This window comes from Oncorhynchus masou, chromosome 12, assembly GCF_036934945.1.
Source record: "Oncorhynchus masou masou isolate Uvic2021 chromosome 12, UVic_Omas_1.1, whole genome shotgun sequence".
NCBI lineage: Eukaryota > Metazoa > Chordata > Actinopteri > Salmoniformes > Salmonidae > Oncorhynchus > Oncorhynchus masou.
Genome location: NC_088223.1, coordinates 82,960,323 through 82,984,660, shown reverse-complemented (window position 1 = coordinate 82,984,660; position 24,338 = coordinate 82,960,323). Strand labels below are relative to the sequence as shown.

At 42.1% G+C, this 24,338-nt stretch overlaps 1 protein-coding gene across 1 annotated transcript; it reads right to left on the bottom strand.

The window, feature by feature from the left end:
* Positions 1–4,155: 4,155 nt before the first annotated feature.
* On the bottom strand, positions 4,156–19,455 carry LOC135550948 (voltage-dependent anion-selective channel protein 1). The gene is made up of 9 exons (XM_064982236.1): positions 19,353–19,455; positions 15,403–15,472; positions 14,671–14,720; positions 14,169–14,321; positions 9,697–9,749; positions 9,271–9,498; positions 7,750–7,900; positions 7,501–7,558; positions 4,156–5,181 (listed from the first exon to the last, which is right to left on the bottom strand). The coding sequence occupies exons 2-9, from the start codon at positions 15,467–15,469 to the stop codon at positions 5,090–5,092; spliced, it is 852 nt and encodes a 283-aa protein (XP_064838308.1). The 5' UTR covers positions 15,470–15,472; positions 19,353–19,455; the 3' UTR covers positions 4,156–5,089.
* Positions 19,456–24,338: the final 4,883 nt, after the last annotated feature.

Genomic DNA, 24,338 nt, shown 5'->3' with positions numbered 1-24,338 from the left:
GCGAAATGCTTGTGCTTCTAGTTCCGACAATGCAGTAATAACCAACAAGTAATCTAACTAACAATTCCTAAACTACTGTGTTATACACAGTGTAAGGGGATAAAGAATATGTACATAAGGATATATGAATGAGTGATGGTACAGAGCAGCATAGGCAAGATACAGTAGATGGTATCGAGTACAGTATATACATATGAGATGAGTATGTAAACAAAGTGGCAGTTAAAGTGGCTAGTGATACATGTATTACATAAGGATGCAGTCGATGATATAGAGTACAGTATATACGTATGCATATGAGATGAATAATGTAGGGTAAGTAACATTATATAAGGTAGCATTGTTTAAAGTGGCTAGTGATATATTTACATCATTTCCCATCAATTCCCATTATTAAAGTGGCTGGAGTTGAGTCAGTGTCAGTGTGTTGGCAGCAGCCACTCAATGTTAGTGGTGGCTGTTTAACAGTCTGATGGCCTTGAGATAGAAGCTGTTTTCAGTCTCTCGGTCCCAGCTTTGATGCACCTGTACTGACCTCGCCTTCTGGATGATAGCGGGGTGAACAGGCAGTGGCTCGGGTGGTTGATGTCCTTGATGATCTTTATGGCCTTCCTGTAACATCGGGTGGTGTAGGTGTCCTGGAGGGCAGGTAGTTTGCCCCCGGTGATGCGTTGTGCAGACCTCACTACCCTCTGGAGAGCCTTACGGTTGATGGCGGAGCAGTTGCCGTACCAGGCGGTGATACAGCCCGCCAGGATGCTCTCGATTGTGCATCTGTAGAAGTTTGTGAGTGCTTTTGGTGACAAGCCGAATTTCTTCAGCCTCCTGAGGTTGAAGAGGCGCTGCTGCGCCTTCTTCACGATGCTGTCTGTGGGAGTGGACCAATTCAGTTTGTCTGTGATGTGTATGCCGAGGAACTTAAAACTTGCTACTCTCTCCACTACTGTTCCATCGATGTGGATAGGGGGGTGTTCCCTCTGCTGTTTCCTGAAGTCCACAATCATCTCCTTAGTTTTGTTGACGTTGAGTGTGAGGTTATTTTCCTGACACCACACTCCGAGGGTCCTCACCTCCTCCCTGTAGGCCGTCTCGTCGTTGTTGGTAATCAAGCCTACCACTGTTGTGTCGTCCGCAAACTTGATGATTGAGTTGGAGGCGTGCGTGGCCACGCAGTCGTGGGTGAACAGGGAGTACAGGAGAGGGCTCAGAACGCACCCTTGTGGGGCCCCAGTGTTGAGGATCAGCGGGGAGGAGATGTTGTTACCTACCCTCACCACCTGGGGGCGGCCCGTCAGGAAGTCCAGTACCCAGTTGCACAGGGCGGGGTCGAGACCCAGGGTCTCGAGCTTGATGACGAGCTTGGAGGGTACTATGGTGTTGAATGCCGAGCTGTAGTCGATGAACAGCATTCTCACATAGGTATTCCTCTTGTCCAGATGGGTTAGGGCAGTGTGCAGTGTGGTTGAGATTGCATCGTCTGTGGACCTATTTGAGCGGTAAGCAAATTGGAGTGGGTCTAGGGTGTCAGGTAGGGTGGAGGTGATATGGTCCTTGACTAGTCTCTCAAAGCACTTCATGATGACGGAAGTGAGTGCTACGGGCGGTAGTCGTTTAGCTCAGTTACCTTAGCTTTCTTGGGAACAGGAACAATGGTGGCCCTCTTGAAGCATGTGGGAACAGCAGACTGGTATAGGGATTGATTGAATATGTCCGTAAACACACCAGCCAGCTGGTCTGCGCATGCTCTGAGGGCGAGGCTGGGGATGCCGTCTGGGCCTGCAGCCTTGCGAGGGTTAACACGTTTAAATGTTTTACTCACCTCGGCTGCAGTGAAGGAGAGACCGCATGTTTCCGTTGCAGGCCGTGTCAGTGGCACTGTATTGTCCTCATAGTGGGCAAAAAAGTTATTTAGTCTGCCTGGGAGCAAGACATCCTGGTCCGTGACTGGGCTGGATTTCTTCCTGTAGTCCGTGATTGACTGTAGACCCTGCCACATGCCTCGTGTCTGAGCCGTTGAATTGAGATTCTACTTTGTCTCTGTACTGACGCTTAGCTTGTTTGATAGCCTTACGGAGGGAATAGCTGCACGGTTTGTATTCAGTCATGTTACCAAACACCTTGCCCTGATTGAAAGCAGTGGTTCGCGCTTTCAGTTACACGCGAATGCTGCCATCAATCCACGGTTTCTGGTTAGGGAATGTTTTAATCGTTGCTATGGGAACGACATCTTCAACACACGTTCTAATGAACTTGCACACCGAATCAGCGTATTCGTCAATGTTGTTATCTGACGCAATACGAAACATGTCCCAGTCCGCGTGATGGAAGCAGTCTTGGAGTGTGGAGTCAGCTTGGTCGGACCAGCGTTGGACAGACCTCAGCGTGGGAGCTTCTTTTTTTAGCTTTTGTCTGTAGGCAGGTATCAGCAAAATGGAGTCGTGGTCAGCTTTTCCGAAAGGGGGGCGGGGCAGGGCCTTATATGCGTCGCGGAAGTTAGAGTAACAGTGATCCAAGGTTTTTCCGCCCCTGGTTGCGCAATCGATATGCTGATAAAATTTAGGGAGTCTCGTTTTCAGATTAGCCTTGTTAAAATCCCCAGCAACAATGAATGCAGCCTCCGGATAAATGGTTTCCAGTTTGCAAAGAGTTAAATAAAGTTAGTTCAGAGCCATCGATGTGTCTGCTTGGGGGGGATATATACGGCTGTGATTATAATTGAAGAGAATTCTCTTGGTAGATAATGCGGTCTACATTTGATTGTGAGGAATTCTAAATCAGGTGAACAGAAGGATTTGAGTTCCTGTATGTTTCTGTCATCGCACCATGCCTCGTTAGCCATAAGGCATACACCCCCACCCCTCTTCTTACCAGAAAGGTGTTTGTTTGTCGGCGCGATGCGTGGAGAAACCCGTTGGCTGCACCGCTTCGGATAGCGTCTCTCCAGTGAGCCATGTTTCCGTGAAGCACAGAACGTTAGTCTCTGATGTCCCTCTGGAATGCTACCCTTGCTCGGATTTCATCAACCTTGTCAAGAGACTGGACATTGGCAAGAAGAATGCTAGGAAGTGGGGCACGATGTGCCCGTCTCCGTAGTCTGGCCAGAAGACTGCCTCGTTTCCCTCTTTTTCAGAGTCGTTTTTTTGGGTCGCTGCATGCGATCCATTCCTTTGTCCTGTTTGTAAGGCAGAACACAGGATCCGCGTCGCGAAAAATATATTCTTGGTCGTACTGATGGTGAGTTGACGCTGATCTTATATACAGTAGTTCTTCTCGACTGTATGTAATGAAACCTAAGATGACCTGGGGTACTAATGTAAGAAATAACACGTAAAAAAAACAAAACTGCATAGTTTCCTAGGAACGCGAAGCGAGGCGGCCATCTCTGTCGGCGCCGGACATATTGAAGCAACATCTCAAGACATCAGTCAGGAAGTTAAAACTTGGTCAGAAATGGACAATGCCCCAAGCATACTTCCAAAGTTGTGGCAAAATGGCTTAAGGACAAAGCTATTGGAGTGGCCATCACAAAGCCCTGACCTCAGTCCTATAGAAAATGTGTGGGCAGAACTGGAAAAGCGTGTGTGAGCAAAGAGGCCTACAAACCTGACTCAGTTACATCAGCTCTGTCAATGTTTAGACGGTACGGATTATCTACATTGCTTGTTTTGTCACAAACTGAAATTAGGTGAATTATTAAAATTTTCACAACCAGGAAATGGCGGAGCGATTTCTGCATATTGCACCTTTTAATTATTAGGTATATGATAAACAATGTAACATTTTTACTACATAGGCATTTTGGTATGTTATGGATTTCAAGACATTAATTCTGCAAGTAAAAAAAAAAAGTGTGTGTGGGGGGGGGGACATTTCCCATTTTGAGCATCTGCCCCCTGAAAGGTATATGCACGGCCCTAACTGTGATGCTATCATAGCCTGGTGCCAAATTTGTGTCTGTCAAGTCCCATGGTTGTCATGTTTGGCAATGGTCGCCAGCTAATGCCACGGATGATGAAAATGACACTGATCATGTTTTGGGGGACAAATTTCAGTACGATTTAGCAATCTGTGGTAGATATGAGAATATAGCACTAAAGCAAATCCAAGGCATTTATTTTCATCATTATTATGGGTGAAAAAAGCACAGAGGCATACTCAAGATGTTGTTGGTATTTATTTAACACTGTCAGGTGCAGTTGGTCTGTTCCAACACAATCACCGGAAGACTACCATTCATCTCTTTTCACCAAAGCATTTGTCATTTGTATTAAGAGGGATGTTGAATAGTGTGCAGGACATGTTAACTTCCCTGTTCTTTTTAGGAACAATTGACAGAGGTTTGTCTTAAACATCACAGGTGGGTTAAGTATTGAATTATAGTATTTTTGCTCTATTTGACCAATGTAACAAAATACAATTCACACCAACTGCACAGAAAGACAAGTGAAACAAAAAAAATGAATCTGTCCCAAATAGCATCCTATTCCCTAAAATGTAGTTCCCTATATAGGGAACAGTGCCATTTGGAATGAATCCTGGATGTTCACAACAGGGTTTTAGTGCCTCAGAGCTACTACTGCTTAAGTGAAAAACCACAAACCCATAATAATATATCTTAGACACTTCCCTTCTTTGTCAGTTTACAATGAGAGAACTCTAGTACAGAGGAATAGATCACCTTCGCCAAGGAATGTCGTGCAACCGCCCCACCTTGTGGACAAAGAAAACTGTACTAACTCCTGCAAAGCCCTTTTTTGACCAACAGTGTATTATTTTCTCTTATCCTTATTGAAACAAAGATAATAAAATTAAAGTGTTTACATGATTGTAGTGAAATACAAATGCACAACAGAGCTTTCCCATTAACTTTTTGCAGACTCTAGAATAAAACCATAACAAGTTTAAGGTAAACTGGGCCCTGTATTCCAAAATAATTTATCTGAAGTGGTCCTGTAAAAGTAGCATATCAACTGTAGCGTGATTTGACCTTGTATGCCGCCTCACCTCAACCATAGCACATCTACTGTAAGGGAAACAAGGTTGTGAGGATAGCTATTTCAATAAAATATGTGTTGTTGCGTTCCATGCCTTATGCCTCAAACTCGAGTCCAAGACCGAGCTTGTGCCCACCAGCGTTAATGTTTTTCCCATCCAGGAGAGCAGAGAGGGTCAGCTTAATTCCTGCAGACAGAAAGACAAGGCATCAGCAAGGGGACTTTGGCAGGAGTTACAAGTGACAAGATCAGGGCTCATTGACTGGCTGAGGAGGTCAAGTGCCTACAGTGGTTTGTCCTTTAAAATGTTGTAGCGTACTGCAGCACAGCTTGCGTGGTGCCGCAGAATTCTACGGCAAATTATTTAAGTGCCAACCACTGGTACCATTAATGGTAGTTAGTGCTAGTTTGACCACTAGAGGGCATCTTTAAGAAGCCTTTGATAGCCTTCAATAGTGGCTGTACTAGAGAATGTAAAACCTTTTTTGGAAGAACATAGTATATGGGACTGATTAAGACATTTTGCTTGATTAATATGGTGTTTCAATTCCAAGAAAAACCCTCTGGGTTTCCTTTAGGATGGAACGGAAAATACGGCGCTATACAATGTGACGGTTGGGAGTAGGCTACAGTACTGGGCTAAAGAATCGCCGTGTCGTGCGGGCACACGGGAGACTGGGGTTCAATTCCCCGAAGGGGAGGAAGAAGTAGGCTGTCCTTGTAAATAAGAATTTGCTCTTAACTGAGTAGCCTAGTTAAATAAAATGTTACACTAAGAGTATAATATTTCTACACCCTAATTGTAGTTTAACCAATATACAAACAGAGATTCAGTGAAAATAAAAATCGCATTGATTTATCAAGACCATGCTTGTTTCAGAGCAATGCAAAACAGTGCTAAAAATAGTTGTAGACCATTGCTTCAAATCCTATTGCTTCTAACATCAATATGTTCTTTAAATAAATAAGATCTACACCACTTTTAACAGCAAATTACTCAACACTAGTGAGACTCGTGTCGCCTACAGTATATCGAAAAATAGAACGTGACTCTCCGCCAATAGAGGATTTGAGGATTCTAAATTAAAACCAAAAGCCGCCTCCTGGGTCTCCCGGTGGCAGCCGGCACGGGTATCAAACCTGCATCTGTGGCAACGCATTTTGCATTGGGGTGACATCGACAGCTGCACCACTGGGGAGGCCCCATCCACAAAGAATTACAGAGAGGTGTTGGTAAAGGTATATTGTCTTGCTAATAGCCCATAATGGTATATTATAATACTGTACATGGTGTCCAGGTCAGGATAACCAAAACATTTATTTATTAAAGACTCAGAATGAAATGGTTCAACTTATTTATTTTGATCCAAAGTCATGAATGAGTGAGTCACTCATTCATGGTAATATGTAAGGGATAATATAACGATATTTGAGATTATTTCCTTAAAAAAATACTAAAGTGAATGATTGTAATCTGAATAAAGGGCCAAAATAATATTTGTAAAGGCCAAAACATTTTATTTCTGTTTTTAGAGGGAGATAAACACTGGGCCATTTGTGCGCCGCCCTATGGGACTTCTTATCACGGTCGGATGTGATACATAATAGTGGATACAGCTGGAGAACTGCAAGGAAATCCCATTGTGTGACACTCGGGAGCCATGACCCATATATATTGTCCTGCTAATAACAGGGTTAATAATATATCTGTGAGAATATCCAAGGGGCTTTTATATAATTCTAAATTAATAATCATTCAGTTTGTTTAAAAAAAACTATTTGGAGATTATTTTGTTTTCAAATAACGTAAAATGAGAGAAAAAAGCCATTCCTGAACATGGGGTGAGACTGTTACTAATTTGTAAATAAAGCCAGTTTGTTACTTAGAATTATTTATTTCTGCTTTTAGAGGGAGAGAAACCAAAAACCTACAGTCATCTCATGGGTCTCCCGGTCGAGGCCGTCACAGGTATTGAACTAGCATCTGTAACAACACAGTTTGCACTGCTAGACAATGTCTTAGACCGTTGCACCACTCAGGCGCTGTACAATGTGACCGGTTGGGAGTGGCCTACAGTACTACAGTAAGAGCAAAATCATCCTAATAAAATAATATCCTTAGTGTAACAACAGTTTTAGAAAGTAATACTGAAGTTGGGCACAATTATCAGTTTCTATTTAGGTTTATGTCACCCACTCATTGTCAGTTAGAGACACAGTAGGACCCAAAAGCATAAGTAGTGCTCTAACTCCCTTGCACTGGTCTGGAGAAATGAAGTGGTGACGCAGAGTACCGTACTAAATGAGAAATTACTTCTAAGTACCGCAGCATAACTGCAAAACTTTAGTGGAGCAACCACTGTACTGCTGTTCTGTCCTTTCTGCCCTACATACAGCAGAAAGACATTTCAACTGCCTTTTACTGCACGTTTTATCAAGACGTCACTAGCATGGAGGAACATTGTCAAATAACAGTTTTATAATGAATGTAAAAAAATACACTCACCGGGCTTCAGAGTCTGAGTGTATCCCAGGCCAACAAGACTAGAATTGTTCACTTTGGCCTGTAGGAGAAACAGGAAAGTGGTCATGAAAAACCAACATTTAGGATTCAATCAAAAGGTACTTAAATACAACAATGCTTCAATAAATAATGTTAAACTGATTAGCCTAGCAGCTCTCTACTCGTGCCCAGAACATGACCCCAGGCAGAGGTCAAGTCTCAGCCAGTGAGGACTAGCTTGTGGCCTCTTACCGAGAAGGCTGCGTCGGCATCGATCTGGTACTTGGCTGCGATGCCAAAGCGAGTGTTGCTGTTACCAGCGGTCCAGGCCAGGTTAACTGCTGTCTCCAGCTGGTCATTCACCTTCTGGTAGATGGACCCACCAAACTCTGTGCCATCATTTCTGTTATGAAAAACAAGCTTATTCATCACTATGAAGGTGATACTTTGAATACAGAAGGCTGTGGGAACTAGCATTTCATTTATTTATTTTTAAAGTAGAGTATCCATGATCTATACAAAAACATGAATTACCCATCACATGAATTGCAATCAGACGATCAATGTCACAATCTTAACCAGCAGACCTACATGTAACTGCCAAAAATAATGGAAACACCTGAGTAATGAGGGCTACAAAGTACATTGAGAGCAGTTGGTTCCACAGAGATGTGGTTTCTGAATTAATCAATTGACATCCCATCATGCTTAGGGTCATGTATAAAAAATAAAAAATCTGCCCATTATTTTGGCTACCATGCCTATGCCCCCCCATAGGATGACAATACGCCTATCCACAGGGCACGAGTGGTCTCTGAATGGTTTGATGAGCATGAAAACGATGTAAACCATATGCCATGACCATCTCAGTCACCAGATCTCAACCCAATTGAACACCTATGGGAGATTCTGGAGTGGCGCCTGAGACAGCATTTTCCATGACCATTAACAAAACACCAAATGATGCATTTTCTTGTGGAAGAATGGTGTGGCATCCCTCTAATAGAGTTCCAGACACTTGTAGAATCTATGCCAAGGAGGATAAAAGCTGTTCTGGCCCAACACCCTGTTAAGGCACTTTAGATTGGCGTTTCCTGTATATATCAAGGATGAGCTGTCAAAGGATTAAAGAGCAATGTCTCAGAGCTAATTGACCTTGTCAAAACAAGTGATCATGACTGGGAGGACAGGTCACAGCAGGAGGTTAGCTTACTATACTATCCACCTTCCTCTTCTGACAAAGCCCTTTCACAAATCCCATCACCGTGGGATACAGTGGGACTAAAATAACTGCCAGTCTGCATCTGAGGGGGCCAGACAGAGTGCTTAGAGTTGCTATTGTCCAGACAAGGTCAGTTCTCAAAGAGCTGGAAACAACATTTTACTCACTAGTGGTTTAAAAGGCTTGGTTGGTTGGAGGATGGTAGGTCTGATAGATAAATATGGGTACGTGACCAATAACATTTGATTTGGTGCTTGCAACACTCAGTTGAGGGTATTACTCCTGAATGAGTCACAAACAAAATGCTTCATCACTGTAAATCGACCCTAAAGACCATGTTCAGGGTCCTTAAGCACCATCACTGGATTACTGTCATTGTTGTTAAGCCCGATCACTGGCTTACTGTCATTGTTGTTAAGCCCCACGTTACTGGCTTACTGTCATTGTTGTGGTTGTTGTTGAGCACCCGTCTTACTGCCATTGTTTGCTGAAATGCGGAGGCCGACCTGAACCACATTTCCGTATCTATTCATTTAATTCCATCTACTTACACATTCGTGTGGAGCTGGAACTCGTCGGTCTTGTAGCCCACGGCGAAGTTGCTCTGGGTGACCCTGTTCTTCCCGGCCTCGAAGGTCACCTGGTAGCCGGCCAGCCAGCCCTCGTAACCCACCACCGCCACGCCGTGCACTGCCGTCCCGTTGATGTCATAGTCCACATCACAGCCCAGGTTGAGGTGCTCCCTCTTATAGCCACTCTTGATCTTACCACTCTTCTTGCTACAGCAGAGAGGTGAGGGATGGCGGAAGGAACTTGTCAGTGTGAGGTAATACAGTGTCAAAATGGCAAGATACATCCAATGACCTATATTCAACAGAAAATTCCTTTTCATCATGTAATGTGCAATGTATTGTGTGATGACATTTATTTCAATTCATTAATAATGTGAAGCAATTAAATGGATAGTCATTTCTTACCCAGTGTTTGGCGAGAAGGAGGAATCGAACGTCAATTTAAGCCCTTTGGCCAACTGAGGGGAGAAAAAGAGGGCGATGGAGAGGAAAGCATGAATGAATCAGAATTAAAGAGTAACTTTCATGAAGAAGTAAATATTATAATCCAAAACCAGATGTTTTAGGCTTAGTTATAGTAGTCTTCATTTTGACAGTACATTGCACAAGTGATATATTGGTCTTTTAGTAGTAAATCTAGCTCTTTTTGCTCCTAGCGATTCAACTCTACCATTGAAGTCATGATGTCGAGGCACCTAATATCATCTCAAGGGAGGGGTTGGTATGAAATACACTCCCTTCTAGATGTGCTGGGTGGTACCACCTCAAGGGAGGGGTTGGTATGAAATACACTCCCTTCTACTGTAGATGTGCTGGGTGGTACCACTTCAATGCTTACTGTAAAAGCAGGTGACAGTGTGCCTTATTTGGCAATGGTCTTGGTAAGTGGAGTGTGCCAATATATTTAGCATGACGCTTACTTGCCTAAACTCAAGGTTTTAGCTTACTGTTTCATACACATCTACAGTGGGGCAAAAAAGTATTTAGTCAGCCACCAATTGTGCAAGTTCTCCTGTAATTTATCATAGGTACACTTCAACTATGACAGACAAAATGAGAAGAAAAAAAATCCAGAAAATCACGTAGGATTTTTAATGAATTTATTTGCAAATTATGGTGGAAAATAAGTATTTGGTCAACAAAAGTTTCTCAATACTTTGTTATATACCCTTTGTCGGCAATGACAGAGGTCAAACGTTTTCTGTAAGTCTTCACACACACGGTTGCTGGTATTTTGTCCCATTCCTCCATGCAGATCTCCTCTAGAACAGTGACGTTCTGGGGCTGTTGCTGGGCAACAGACTTTCAACTCCCTCCAAAGATTTTCTATGGGGTTGAGATCTGGAGACTGGCTAGGCCACTCCAGGACCTTGAAATGCTTCTTACGAAGCCACTCCTTCGTTGCCCGGGCGGTGTGTTTGGGATCATTGTCATGCTGAAAGACCCAGCCACGTTTCATCTTCAATGCCCTTGCTGATGGAAGGAGGTTCACTCAAAATCTCACGATACACGGCCCCATTCATTCTTTCCTTTACACGGATCAGTCGTCCTGGTTCCTTTGCAGAAAAACAGCCCCAAAGCATGATGTTTCCACCCCCATGCTTCACAGTAGGTATGATTTTCTTTGGATGCAACTCAGCATTCTTTGTCCTCCAAACACGACGAGTTGAGTTTACCAAAAAGTTCTATTTTGGTTTCATCTGACCATATTACATTCTCCCAATCTTCTTCTGGATCATCCAAATGCTCTCTAGCAAACTTCAGGCGGGCCTGGACATGTACTGGCTTAAGCAGGGGGACACGTCTGGCACTGCAGGATTTGAGTCCCTGGCGGCGTAGTGTTACTGATGGTAGGCTTTGTTACTTTGGTCCCTGCTTTCTGCAGGTCATTCACTAAGTCCCCGTGTGGTTCTGAGATTTTTGCTCACCGTTCTTGTGATCATTTTCACCCCGCGGGGTGAGATCTTGCGTGGAGCCCCAGATCGAGGGAGATTATCAGCGGTCTTGTGTCTTCCATTTCCTAATAATTGCTCCCACCGTTGATTTCTTCAAACCAAGCTGCTTACCTATTGCAGAGTCAGTCTTCCCAGCCTGGTGCAGGTCTACAAGTTTGGAGTGTGACTGTTTGAGGTTGTGGACAGGTTTCTTTTTATACTGATAACAAGTTCAAACTGGTGCCATTAATACAGGTAACGAGTGGAGGACAGAGGAGCCTCTTAAAGAAGAAGTTACAGGTCTGTGAGAGCCAGAAATCTTGCTTGTTTGTAGGTGACCAAATACTTATTTTCCACCATAATTTGCAAATAAATTCATTAATTCCTACAATGTGATTTTCTGGATTTTTCTCCTCATTTTGTCTGTCATAGTTGAAGTGTACCTATGATGAACATTACAGGCCTCTCATCTCTTTAAGTGGGAGAACTTGCACAATTGGTGGCTGACTAAATACTTTTTTGCCCCACTATGTGCTTTAATGGGAAAAATAAAAAAGTAGGCTATGAAGAGATGTTTATATTCGTAGCTACAACCATCGTATCAACGAGTAGATTTTTCCCCGAATTGCTATGACTGATTGGAGGCGCAGTCCTCTAAAACACAGGTCACTCATATTTCACTGTCTGGGAGTTCTACTCCACATGTAGCAGATTATTTATTTGTTCATCCTTTATTTACAATAGTCATCCCATACCCACACACTTTAATTCTGAAAAGTTAAAGCATACCTGTGAACGTTTGCCCTGGTAGTAGTTGTATGTTTTTATACAGTTAATTTGACCGTTAGAAAAAGAGGCACTGCGTAAATACTGCAATGTGGGTTGGATTGAGCCCCTAATCTTAATTGTCAAGAGTTCACATTTCAAATGTTAAAAAATTAGCACCCCATGAGGTATTCAAATTTATACCACCAGTGGCAATAGCTGTCAGAATCTCAGTGGCATACCACTGTGAGCTAAAAGGTCCAGAGCTGTATTTGCTCGTGATGCACATAATTTTATTATCAGAGCGTATCACTGGACTTCAGGTAAGTATGCTTTAGCGAGAAAGTGTTGAGCTCAGGTACAACTACATTCACCCACCCCCAAAATGTATATTTATGAGCAATTCCCCCTACCCACAACTTCACCTGAATGCATTTTTAAGGGGTTGGACAAAGGGTGATATTGGGGTTGAGAGTTACCCTTCAAAAAAAGGTCCCAAACAGTCATTCTGATTCCCATGTAAAATAGCCTTTTGAATGACTAAAAGATCACCCATAATATTTGTTTTGGATAAATGCAAAAAAATATATAATTGAGAACTCTCATGGCTAACTACCAGGAAGTTTGAAAAGACAGGCTAAGTGAGCATGGAGCTTATATTCATGAGCTCACCTTGACTAACAGCTCTTTGAAACACCTATGTCAAGCAACTTGGACGCAGTGAACAGTGTTGCAGTAAAATCATCTCAAGCAAATTTGGTGATACACAAAGCAACTCAAACATTGAAATTGCATCAATGGTGTTATTTTTTATACATTGAGCGTTTGGCATGTATCTTGTGATGCGGTTCACAGCAGCACTGCCAGATGTGTTGACATGAATACTGTGTCAGAAGAAGACCTAGCTCGCCAGTAACTAGCTAACACCAGACACAGATGAAGACCTAGCTCGCCAGTAACTAGCTAACACCAGACACAGATGAAGACCTAGCTCGCCAGTAACTAGCTAACACCAGACACAGATGAAGACCTAGCTAGCCAGTAACTAGCTAACACCAGACACAGATGAAAGGGGAAACCATAAGTATCTTTGCCATAGATGAATAGGGAAAACTTAATTATATTAGCTGACACCTTAGTCAAATTTGGGCACCAGTAGAGTCGCTATCTAGCTACATAAAAACACACCCTCTGCAAACACGCCTTCTCCAATGTTGGTTACAAGGCGGTACTTATTTAAATGTGGTATGAGAATATCATTTTACCATTTGTGTATTAAAATGAGATTTAGGGTGATGTCACCTTATCCTCTGAATAATCCCCTCTTGAATCCAAGTGTTTGACACAGGGGAGGGGACCAATAACTTTATGATCAAACTTTATCAATGTAGAAGCAAGTCATGTGTCATACTTTGATGTGGTTTCATCCTATTTCATGAAAAACATTGACTGCTCATGACCTTAAAAATGAATTTCTGAGACAGTTGGAAAGAATGATTAAGAAAGCATGGTTGTGTAATTAAAAGGTATATTGCTATAAGCATTTCACCACTTAACAGAGTGGCAGGGTCCACAGGGAACTGATACTCCCACACACCAGATTAAACATGTGAGGTTATGTAAATATAGGCCTATGCCTATTGCCATAAAATGGGTGGGCAACTCCAGTCCTGGAGGGCCTGATTGGTGTCAACATCCCTACCAAACACAGCTGATTAATCAAATTGCATTCTAAACTGAAGATCATGATTAGGTGATTATTGGAGTCAGGTGTGTTAGCTGGAGCAAAACTGTGACATCAATCAGGCCCTCTGGGACTGGAATTTCCCACCCCTTACATGAAATATATAATAAATCAATGAAACTGCAAACAGTCCGTGAGTGCTGGTCATTTTTATATTTACACTATGGGATTCAGTGGAGGCTGTTGAGGGGAGGATGGCTCATAAAAATGTCCGGAACGGGACAAATGGAATGGCATCAGACACCTGTTTGATGCATTTGATACCATTCCAATGATTCCGCTCCAGTCATTACCATGATCCCGTCCTCCCCAATTAACATCCCTGTGATGGGATTACTCCTTGGTTTATAGCCCCCTTCTAACAATTGCTGATTGAAGAAAACGGAGTTGAGTACATTGAGTACAACCTGATCTAAAGAACACATGATCCTGACCTGGTCCTCCAGAGTGATCTCTGTGCCCAGAGTGTTGTCAGTGTTCCACTTCTCAGTGAAGGTCAGCCCATGCTCTGCCCACTTGTACTTGGTCTCTAGGGTGCCAGCCACTTTGCTGGTCTCCGTGTTGGCAGAGCCTGTGCTGGTGAACTCCTGGGATTGGAGTCAAACAGAGGTCAAAGGTGAGATGTGATCATGCTATAAAGCAGTGAGGATTTGGATTGTTGAGGATCACATGGGCCAAAAAGTATCAGTGTGTAGACTGTGTTTGATTGTATTTGAGTATAAATATGTTAGTTTGTTTTCCTTTGCAGCTAGTGAAATAATCTAAAGTGAAGCTGGCAATCAGAGGTCTTTCACAGTTGTCAATGAGCAAGATAACTAGAGGGCCTCTAAGTTGTATGATGACAGATGGCTAGATAACTACTTAATTTATAGCACTGAGTCAAGTGCCTCTTTTGGCTCCAAGGGGTAATTGGACCAACTCTGCTGTGGATCTCACCAGTCCATTCTCTGACTTGGTTTTCAAGTCCAGCTTGATGAGACCAAAACCTGAGATGCATGGAAGAAAATTAAATCAAACTGTTGTAATTACAAAACATTCTAGGAGTGCTCTTCAAACTGATGATACATTTCTGTTCTGTTAAATTCTTTTCACTAACATTCCTGGCAATCTGTAAACACGTGGCTTCTAATTATTTCCATAATACACATGCAGTCTCATGGAGACTTATTTTACCACCTCATGAACACAAACCACCGTTCAATAAATCCCTCTGAGAAATACTAGCCTAGAACTACATTATTAGAACTATTACATAACATTGACTGATCGTGTGAGTGTATTGATTTGATGTACTCTCTAGCGTATAAACCACATTGTCATACCAGGCGTCAGCCACGGTTCACAAACCCAGCTTGCTTCCCATCCCTCTCGGAATCAGTGTGCTGGTCCATTGGGCAGTCCCACCCTTACCTAGGAAAGTACTATGGCTAACCTCAAGGGCTATTCAAGGCCCATTTACAAAGGAATCCCCATAGTACAGCCTGAGGCTCTCTGTCTCTGTGCAGCAGTGTCTCCCAGTCAATACACTGCCCAAGGACAGCCAGTCTAAACTAGAGGGTTCACCAAATAGATAAAACTAGGCTAGGCTGAGGTCCATTCCTCATTCTCTGCAGGACAGGAGCCAAGGCTGAGTAGATGGATAGTGAGTAGAAGTACTGAGGTGCTCACCGTATCCCTTGGTGAAGACATCCTTGGCAGACTTGCCAAGGTCAACATAGGTTGGAGGAACGGCCATTATCTGTTTAAAAAAATTCAATTTGAGAGCTTTGTGTTTGACGAAAGCACAAACACAGAGCAATGAGACAGATATTTCAAAGGATGTATAAATATGAAACAGCTGTTCTGCCCACGATGACTAATTTGTTCCCTTTTGAAAGGACGGGCTGTGGTCGATCTTGGTTTAGTTATAAAATAGATGAAATAGAAAACCTCTGTGCAACACCAATGACATAAAGAACTAGTAGTGTGCTGGACCTTCAGTGATACACCAAGGAAGGCTGGGGAGAGAACACTGCTGGTGAAGGACGTGGGAGAGAAGGGGATGGATGGAGGGTGTCATTGATGGATAGGGTGGGCCGATTGGGAAAGCAGGCAGGCATGCGCTCACCCGTTTGCTCTGACTCATCAGAAAAATAACACTTGCCGGGATAGAGATCTCACAACAGTCAAAATGAATACACTGGACTGGGCCATCTCAATAATAGACAAGTGATTTCTAAATTGCAGATTAGATTAGTTGTATTATTGGATTGACGACATCCACTATGTAAGAACAAGTGGGCAGAGATTTCCATGTTAAATAACATAAGAAAACACCTGCTTGTTGCAGATTGCAAAAAAGACGCTGGCAGATTAAGAATAAGCCTAATCCTGGAATTAAAAGCATTGTCAATTGACATTCTCCATTGATCTTGCTTTTTAGTCCAAGATGAGGCTTAAACTGCACACTTGTCCTCTACCCATGTGTGCACAATGCTAATTTGCAAATAGAGTATAACCCAAAGACCTATTATGTACGTCAGCGTGTGCCACAGCCTACAGTGACAACTTCAGGGCTCCCGAGTGGGCAGCGGTCTAAGGCACTGCTAGCGGCGTCACTAGACACCCTGGTTCAAATCCAGGCTGTATCACAACCGTCCGTGATTGGGAGTCCCATAGGGGGGTACACAATTGGCCCAGCATCGTCCGGGTTTGGCCGGTGTAGACAGTCATTGTAAATAAGAATTTGTTCTTAATTGACTTGCCTAGTTAAATAAAAAAGTTCAATATATTTTTTTAGAAATCCTTCAGACACCATTCAAATCACCACACCTTGACAAGGTAAAAATCTGTCGTTCTGCCCCGGAGCAAGGCAGTTAACCCACTGTTCCCCGGTAGGCCGTCATTGTAAACAAGAATTTGTTCTTAACAGACTTGCATAGTTAAATAAAAAAAATTAAATGTACCTTTGTTCTCCCTGTGGTAAATAAATACATGATTTAGTGACACCCAACACCAAGCCTTACACAACCCTTATTTCATCACACTTTGAAGTTAATTTTATGGGCTTGTGGAGGCTCGTATTATTTAACTATAATCTCTAGTGACCAACAGGCACATGCTCAGAGGGGAACACTGGGAAGGGGACAGGAAGTGTCAAGCATTCCAGAACACATACATTACATACATCTCCGATCTCTCTCTCACACACACACACACGACACTAGTGACACAGCATTGACACTAGTGATGCATCGATATGACATTTTTTTGGTTGATACCAATATGATACTTTCCTTGCCCAAAAACCAGACACCAATACCCGATATTTCAATTTTAGCGGCCTTTTAAGCATTTTTGTAAAGTTAAATAGTTAACACACACACATGGACGAAGCGATCTAAGACAATGCATCTCAGTGCAAGAGGCGTCAATACAGTCCCTGGTTCAAATCCAGACAGCATCACATCCGGCTGTTATTGGGAGTCCCATAGGGCGGGGCACAATTGGAACAGCGTCGTCTGGGCCGTCATTGGAAATAGGAATTTGTTCTTAACCGACTTGCCTAGTTAAATAAAGGTTAGACGCATGCACACACCACACTGACCAAAAAGTAATTTTGTTGGCATTTATGTCCCCATAACCAGTAAAACAATCAAAATCTATTTCTTTAACTTACTTGCTGTTCCTTTGTTCAGTCATTTCATTCTCAACCAGGATTGATGGAATGCCGTTTGGGTCTTTGCGTGTCAAAAAAGATACGTCAAATAACACGACAATCTGTTTCAGTAGCTATAGTTAGCTAGCTAACCAGCCAGATGAAGCTAGCTGGCTGCTTATAACCTTAACCCTGTTGCCCAAAGCTAAGTAGCCGGCTAGCTATTTATTTTCATGAAGTTCAATTTCAATAGGCAAACAACCTAGCTAATACTTACAAGGATTCCTAAATCATTGCTAAGAATAATGAAAATGGCATCAGTTTCTACTGGTCATTGTTTTCAGGCTGGTTGTATTGGTGCTAGTTAGGTATCAAGCTAAAGCTAGCTACCCCAGAAGTTGGTCAAACAAATGCTTCATTACCAACGCGGTATTGTAAAACACATCGTTCATGGCCGGTGTTTGCAGACTTTTTTGTACAGCTTTAACAGTGCTAATGTATATTTTTTGACATGTAAAGACCCAAACGGCGTTCCATATGTCGTGAAGCTAATAGCAGTAACGCTATTACTGTGTAACTCCGGTAAAGCAACATCTGAAAAACAGCGCACTTGGTAGTGTGTACCAGTGCTCGACCAGTCGGCGAAAGTCAGCATCACCCACGACAGAACTGTTGATTGTCAAGGGCAATGAATTCCATTATCTTGGCTTTAAAGGATTTCACCTTTGAGTTGTCTCTCTGAAATGTTAGTACTCTTTCAAATGACTGCTCGACTTGTTGACTGCTCGATCCACACAGCAGACCTTGTGGGCTAGGTTAGGAATGCTGTGTTGTATATGTAGCACAAAATTTTACGTGGCGTCATTACATCATGCACCTACGTTATATAGGTATGCACGGTAGCTTTGACATGGGTTTTTAACATAGGTGTTAAACTAGACATCGGGCAGATACAGATGTTGACATATGTCCACCGATATCGCTCATCCCTAGAACTATTCTCTAAACATTGCTTGTTTTGTCAAACTGAAATTAGCCTAACTATTAGAATTGTAGCAACCAGGAAATGGAGATTTCTGCATATTGCACCTTTAAACAGTCTGCCGATTGCTCTGCCGTTATGTAGACAATTATTGTACCATCTAAACCACTGTGAAATATGTTCAGCTGTTTGAAGTTAATTTACAAAACCGAACGTAAAAGCAGCAAAAGGAACTTAACGGGAAGCATATGAATAGTGCACATAGAACAGATCTACGGCTTCTTAGACTAGATTTCAATGAGAATGACAAATCTTGACAAAGCTAGATCATTTCTATGAGAATTTGGTCGGGTCACTCAAAGTTAAATTGCAGCGTACCTGTGGAATTATTTCTTATATTCCTAACTGAAAAAGGAACAACCGCACGGACAACCGGTAAAGTAAGTTAAAATACAATTTTATTCGACATCCTGGCTTGTAAATTCGAGGTGATGAGGAAACTTTCCTGATTCAAACGCTCATTTCTGCCAACATAGAATTCAACTCATCGTCGGGTTTCCAGGCAACCTGGCTACATGATGCCTAAGGGGTTATGCAACAAGGTGACACAAGCATCACTGCTTAGACATCTTAAGTTTCCTTGATAACTAGCTAGCTGCTGGGTTTAGCAAGCAATTTGTAGACAACGGGACAACTGCATACCTTGCATAATCGGTGGTTATAGCTAGCGGTTTTAATCAATTTGCACAGGAAAAAAGTAACTAACCTCAATAAATCCAAATAATTGTTTGCCACACTTAGTTGACCTCAAGCAGGGTATTAGCTACTTGAGGCCTTGTTCAGCTAGCTAACATTGCTGCATGCCTATCAGCATCTCTCCTCCTGGGCTGCTTCTGATTTCGCGGTGAATGCACGTGCCGTCTCTTAACATTTAAGCCAGGAGGTCAATGTCCATCACAACAGGGATATAATAGGCAACAGTATTACATTTCGACATACCTCTGTCAGTGGTTTCCAATCCTGCCTGAGAAGGATCCTGTCAACTGGACAAAGGGAGGGGTAAGAGGAGGTGCTTACAGCGTCACACTCTAGAAGTCACGCAGGCGTGTGAAAAAAGCCTTCGCCTCTTGCATTATTTGTGGCGCACGCGCTGTTGATATTTTTATTCCTGCATATCGCATCATCAGTAGGCTTAAACCCGACGCCGTTTACAACAGATCTAGGATAATCTCTTCCCACCTCATCACATATCCCCACCATTATGTGCTTATACCCAAAACCGTCCGCACTGGAGAAGAGCCAGGATTTGCGACATTGAGAGCATCCTAACTGGTTGCATCACTGCCTTTGACCGCACGGTACTAGAGAGGGTAGTGCGCACGCCCCAGTACATTACTGGGTCCAAGCTTCCTGCCATCCAGGACCTCCAGGCGGTGTTAAAGGAAGGCCCTAAAAATTGTCAAAGACTCCAGCCACCCTAGTCATAGACTGTTCTCTCTGCTACGGCAAGCAGTACAGGAGCGCCAAGTCTAGGTCCTAGAGGCTTCTGAACAGCTTCTACCCCCAGGCCATAAGACTACTGAACATCTAATCAAATGACTACCCAGACTATTTGCATCCCCCCCCCTCCCCCATTTTACGCTGCTGCTACTCTGTACTCTGTTATTATCTAAGCATAAGTCACTTTAATAACTCAACCTACGTGTTTATATTCGACTGACCGGTGCCCCCACACATGGACTCTGTACCTGTACCCCCTGTATATAGCCTCACTATTGTTATTCTACTGCTGCGTATTTTTCTAAAAACTGCAATGTTGGTTAAGGGTTTGTAAGTATAAGCATTTCACTGTAAGGTCTAAACCTGTTGTATTCGGTGCATGTGCCAAATACATTTTGATTTGATTTTAAGCACTCATCTCAGTTGACCTATGTAGGGCATTAGCTGCATCCATGCCCAGCAAATGTGTTAGTGTCTGGCCTATGCATAGTGGAAAGAAACAGTCTTATTCATGATGGAAATATTTCAATAAAAGGTTAGTGATGAATGGCATTTATATCCATAACACTGTAGGCCTCGTCGTGATTTTATTTAGACAAGTCAGTTAACAAATTCTGATTTACAATGACATCCTACCCAGGCCAAACACAGACTACGCTGGGCTAATTGTGCGCCTCCCTATGGGACTCCCAATCACGGCGGCTTGTAATGCAGCCTGGAATCGAACCAGTGTCTGTAATGATACCTCTTGCACTGAGATGCTGTGCCATAGACCACTGCACCACTCAGGAGCTCAATAATGATGAAGGCAAAAACATGCTCAAAATGCTCTTGTTTTTATTGGCATTTTGTACATTCAAAATGTTGCATATTGTGAAGTGTAGGCCTATCCACCACGCAGTTGCTATTTTTAAAGTTATTTTTTCTCCTCAGTGCCAGTTCTCATAGCATACTGTTTTTCTGCACCATTTTAAACCTTGTGAGTGCAGTGCATGGGTGCATAAATTGTGAAATTCTGTGTAACATGTCTTCATAGAATAGTGTAGAAGTGGTTGTGTGGAACGCTGCCAAACCTCATGGCTTCCTCTGTCATAGATAGTGTGCCGCTGACAGCATATACCTCCAGGTTATCTAGTGAAAATAACTACAATGTGATACCGTCTATACCAGTTCACTTTCAGTGTCATATAAATAAATTATATTATGCTCAAGATAATAAATTGCCCTGTGTTCAGATGAGACGTTAAACGGCTGTCCTGACTCTGGTCACTAAAGATCCCATGGCACTTATTGTAAGAGTTGGGGTGTTAACCCCAGTGTCCTGCCTAAATTCCCAATCTGGCTCTCATACCATCACGGTCACCTAATCATCCCCAGTTTACAATTGGTCGTTGCTGTAATGAGAATGTGTTCAGTCAATTTACCTGGCAAAATTAGGGTAAAAAAAAAAAATGGCTATAGCAGACATGCTGGATATAATGACGAGATGCTTGAGTCTCCGCCCTAACAATGGGATTCCTTGTCCGCAGAACGGCTGGCTGGCTTCCCATTCCGTAGCAGCAAAGATAACATCATAACACTCGTTTTATAAAGGCAGATATAATTACCGTAGACGCATATCATAGTTCAAAAGAAGAGCATTGTACTGTATGCTCTCCATAGGACTACCTGTGCATTTCTACTGCCTGGGTCACCTGTGCGCCTATAGACAGAGAGGAAGAGGCGAAGCGAGTGTTTACACCGTCCAAAATCTGTCCAGATTAAGCAGATCATGAATTATTAAACATGTGAGGAGTTTTTGTATGGGGGAAAAGAGTGTTGAATTTAGTCAGGGTAAAAATGAATTGCTATTTTGATACGTGAGGCTTATTTCATCTAATAGAAGTTTCATACAGTTGTTACTTGTGTACTGATATAAGTGTGATGCACGTGACATCCCGGAAATTTTGAGAAAAACTTGAAGGGCTATGCATATTCATAAAACTAGCATATCATCTCACTCTCCTTTGAGTACAGGCGGTTGTGGTAAACCCCCTCATCGAATAATATTAAAGTAATGAGATGTATCCACCATCCGGGAGCTTTGGGCAAAAGACCCAACCAAATAACGATGTTTGGAAAGTGGATTGTTTTACACGCGTTTATGAACATTTGTAATCCCACCTGTGCTAGAGTGGGGTTTTTTTTCACGTTGAATCAACGTGGGAAACTTTTAACCTAAATCTAAATGACAGGGTGACATTTTTGGTTGATTTCACTTTGAATTCACATTTGACAACTCAACCAAATGTTCAACTAGACGTTAAACTGCCCGGTGGGTTAGAACAGCCATTGAAAGAGGACATGGTAGATGCTGTGAGCTGTTTTGGCCAGTAGATGACAGTGTAAGCAATGTTCTGTGACTCCTCTCTCTTTTTCCACTAAGCACATTGAAACAATTCTCATAAAATTACAAAAAAGGCAACTGAGAACATCAAATTAATTTTGTTCTCTGGTGGGAGATGTCCCCCCTGACAGAAGTACTAGGCCTACAATTCGTTTACGTATTTTGATATCTGAAAATGTGGGCCAAAATGTGTAAAGAGTAGTCAGTCCTTGTACTGTCCCTATTATTTGTTTTCCTAATAATTTGACATTTTGTGGTATTCGGACACTCTCAAAGTCTTCATTTAGTATTTTTTTAAGTTATTTGTTTGATTATAAAAAGTTAGAATATGAACTAAACAATTAGTATTTTTTAAATTATATTAAACTTTTGGTTTTGATGTTATTCACAACATACTGATTTTAAAAAACATCTGTTTAGCTCAGTTAAAAAAATGTATTTCTCATATTAATAAACATTAATATCACATAAAATAGCAACAACTGAATTAAATGAAAACCCTCAGCATTTTGAAGTAATTGATGTTAACGTTCTCATACTGTTGGCCCAAAAATAACTACTAACTATGAAAAATATTTAAATCTCATGTACATAACTATCTGATGGATCTGTTGAATTTGCAACATTTCAATTATTATTTTAATTGATAATACTTTAAGTGGTATGTTACTTCATTTGAGCTAATTCTTCAAAGTAAATAGGGACTGTTTTTGTAATTGAATTTCTGTTATAATCGATTAATTCCAAAATTATATGATGCAGTGTTTTATGATTGTAATTGTATTTTCCTTAAAATGGCTTGAAGTCAGTCATGACAGAAAACGATAATTAGTGAAATGAAGTGTAACAGTAGAGCAGTTATAAACAGCATAATACATAACCAAGAAACAGTCTGTCACAGAGTCTATTTTCTTTATTTGATTGTTTTAATCAATTAAAGTTAAGGTATTTCCTTAACTTTTTGAACTGCTCTTTTGGACATGCAAAATTGTATTTTGTTGTTCTTGTATACGTGTCATTGTATCCTGAATCACATTTTATCAACAACTTCAGTTGTCGCCTGTCAGTCGCCTGAAGTTGCAGCCAAATTCATTTGTATATTATCCTCAAGTAATATCTGAATGCTCCTTTCATCCCCATGCATCAAAGCCAACCAATGCACACTTCAAACAGCCATCACCAACTGCCAATCATGTCCCAAAGAAGACAAACACAACTGAAACTGTAAATCAACCCAGGGCCCGCATCTACAAAGTAAATAAATATATTATAAACAGATGCCATGATTTACAACATATGGATAAATAAAGCACTATGTCATCTTTTTCTAAACAGTGGTTCAAGCGAGGTCCAAAACCCTCCCATCCAACCAAGCCTCTCATGAGTCAATGACTTCACTGGAGCCTGGTGTATACTGGCACAACCCAGACTGGTTATGGTTGCATAAATCATATTCTTTCTCCAACCTGGTCTCAGAGAATTTCATAGTTTTCTGTTAGTAAATCTAAGACTAAATTTAGCGTGATATGTATTCATTTGTGGATGTCCGTCACCCATTTCCTGCAACTTGGGCTCAGAGCATTTTGTATTATTCTGTATGTAAATCCAATACACTCCATGCAGGGACAGATCGAAATTTAGTGGGGGGGGGGGGTTACCCCCCTCATAGAGTTAACTGAAAATAATGTTAACGACTACAAATAACAATAACTGTAGTGACCCTGTGTTTATAAACATGGATGTTGACTTTACCACTTCAGCATGCTTTTGTGGCACAATCAATGTCAGGCAGAGCTTCTGGTCAGCGGGGTGGTGGCACCGGGATCCTCATCTCTCCCAAGTGGTCATTCTCTCTCTCCCCCCTTACCCATCTATCTATCGCCTCCTTTGAATTCCATGCTGTCACAGTTACCAGCCCTTTCAAGCTTAACATCCTTATCATTTATCGCCCTCCAGGTTCCCTCGGAGAGTTCATCAATGAGCTTGATGCCTTGATAAGCTCCTTTCCTGAGGACGGCTCACCTCTCACAGTCCTGGGCGACTTTAACCTCCCCACGTCTACCTTTGACTCATTCCTCTCTGCCTCCTTCTTTCCACTC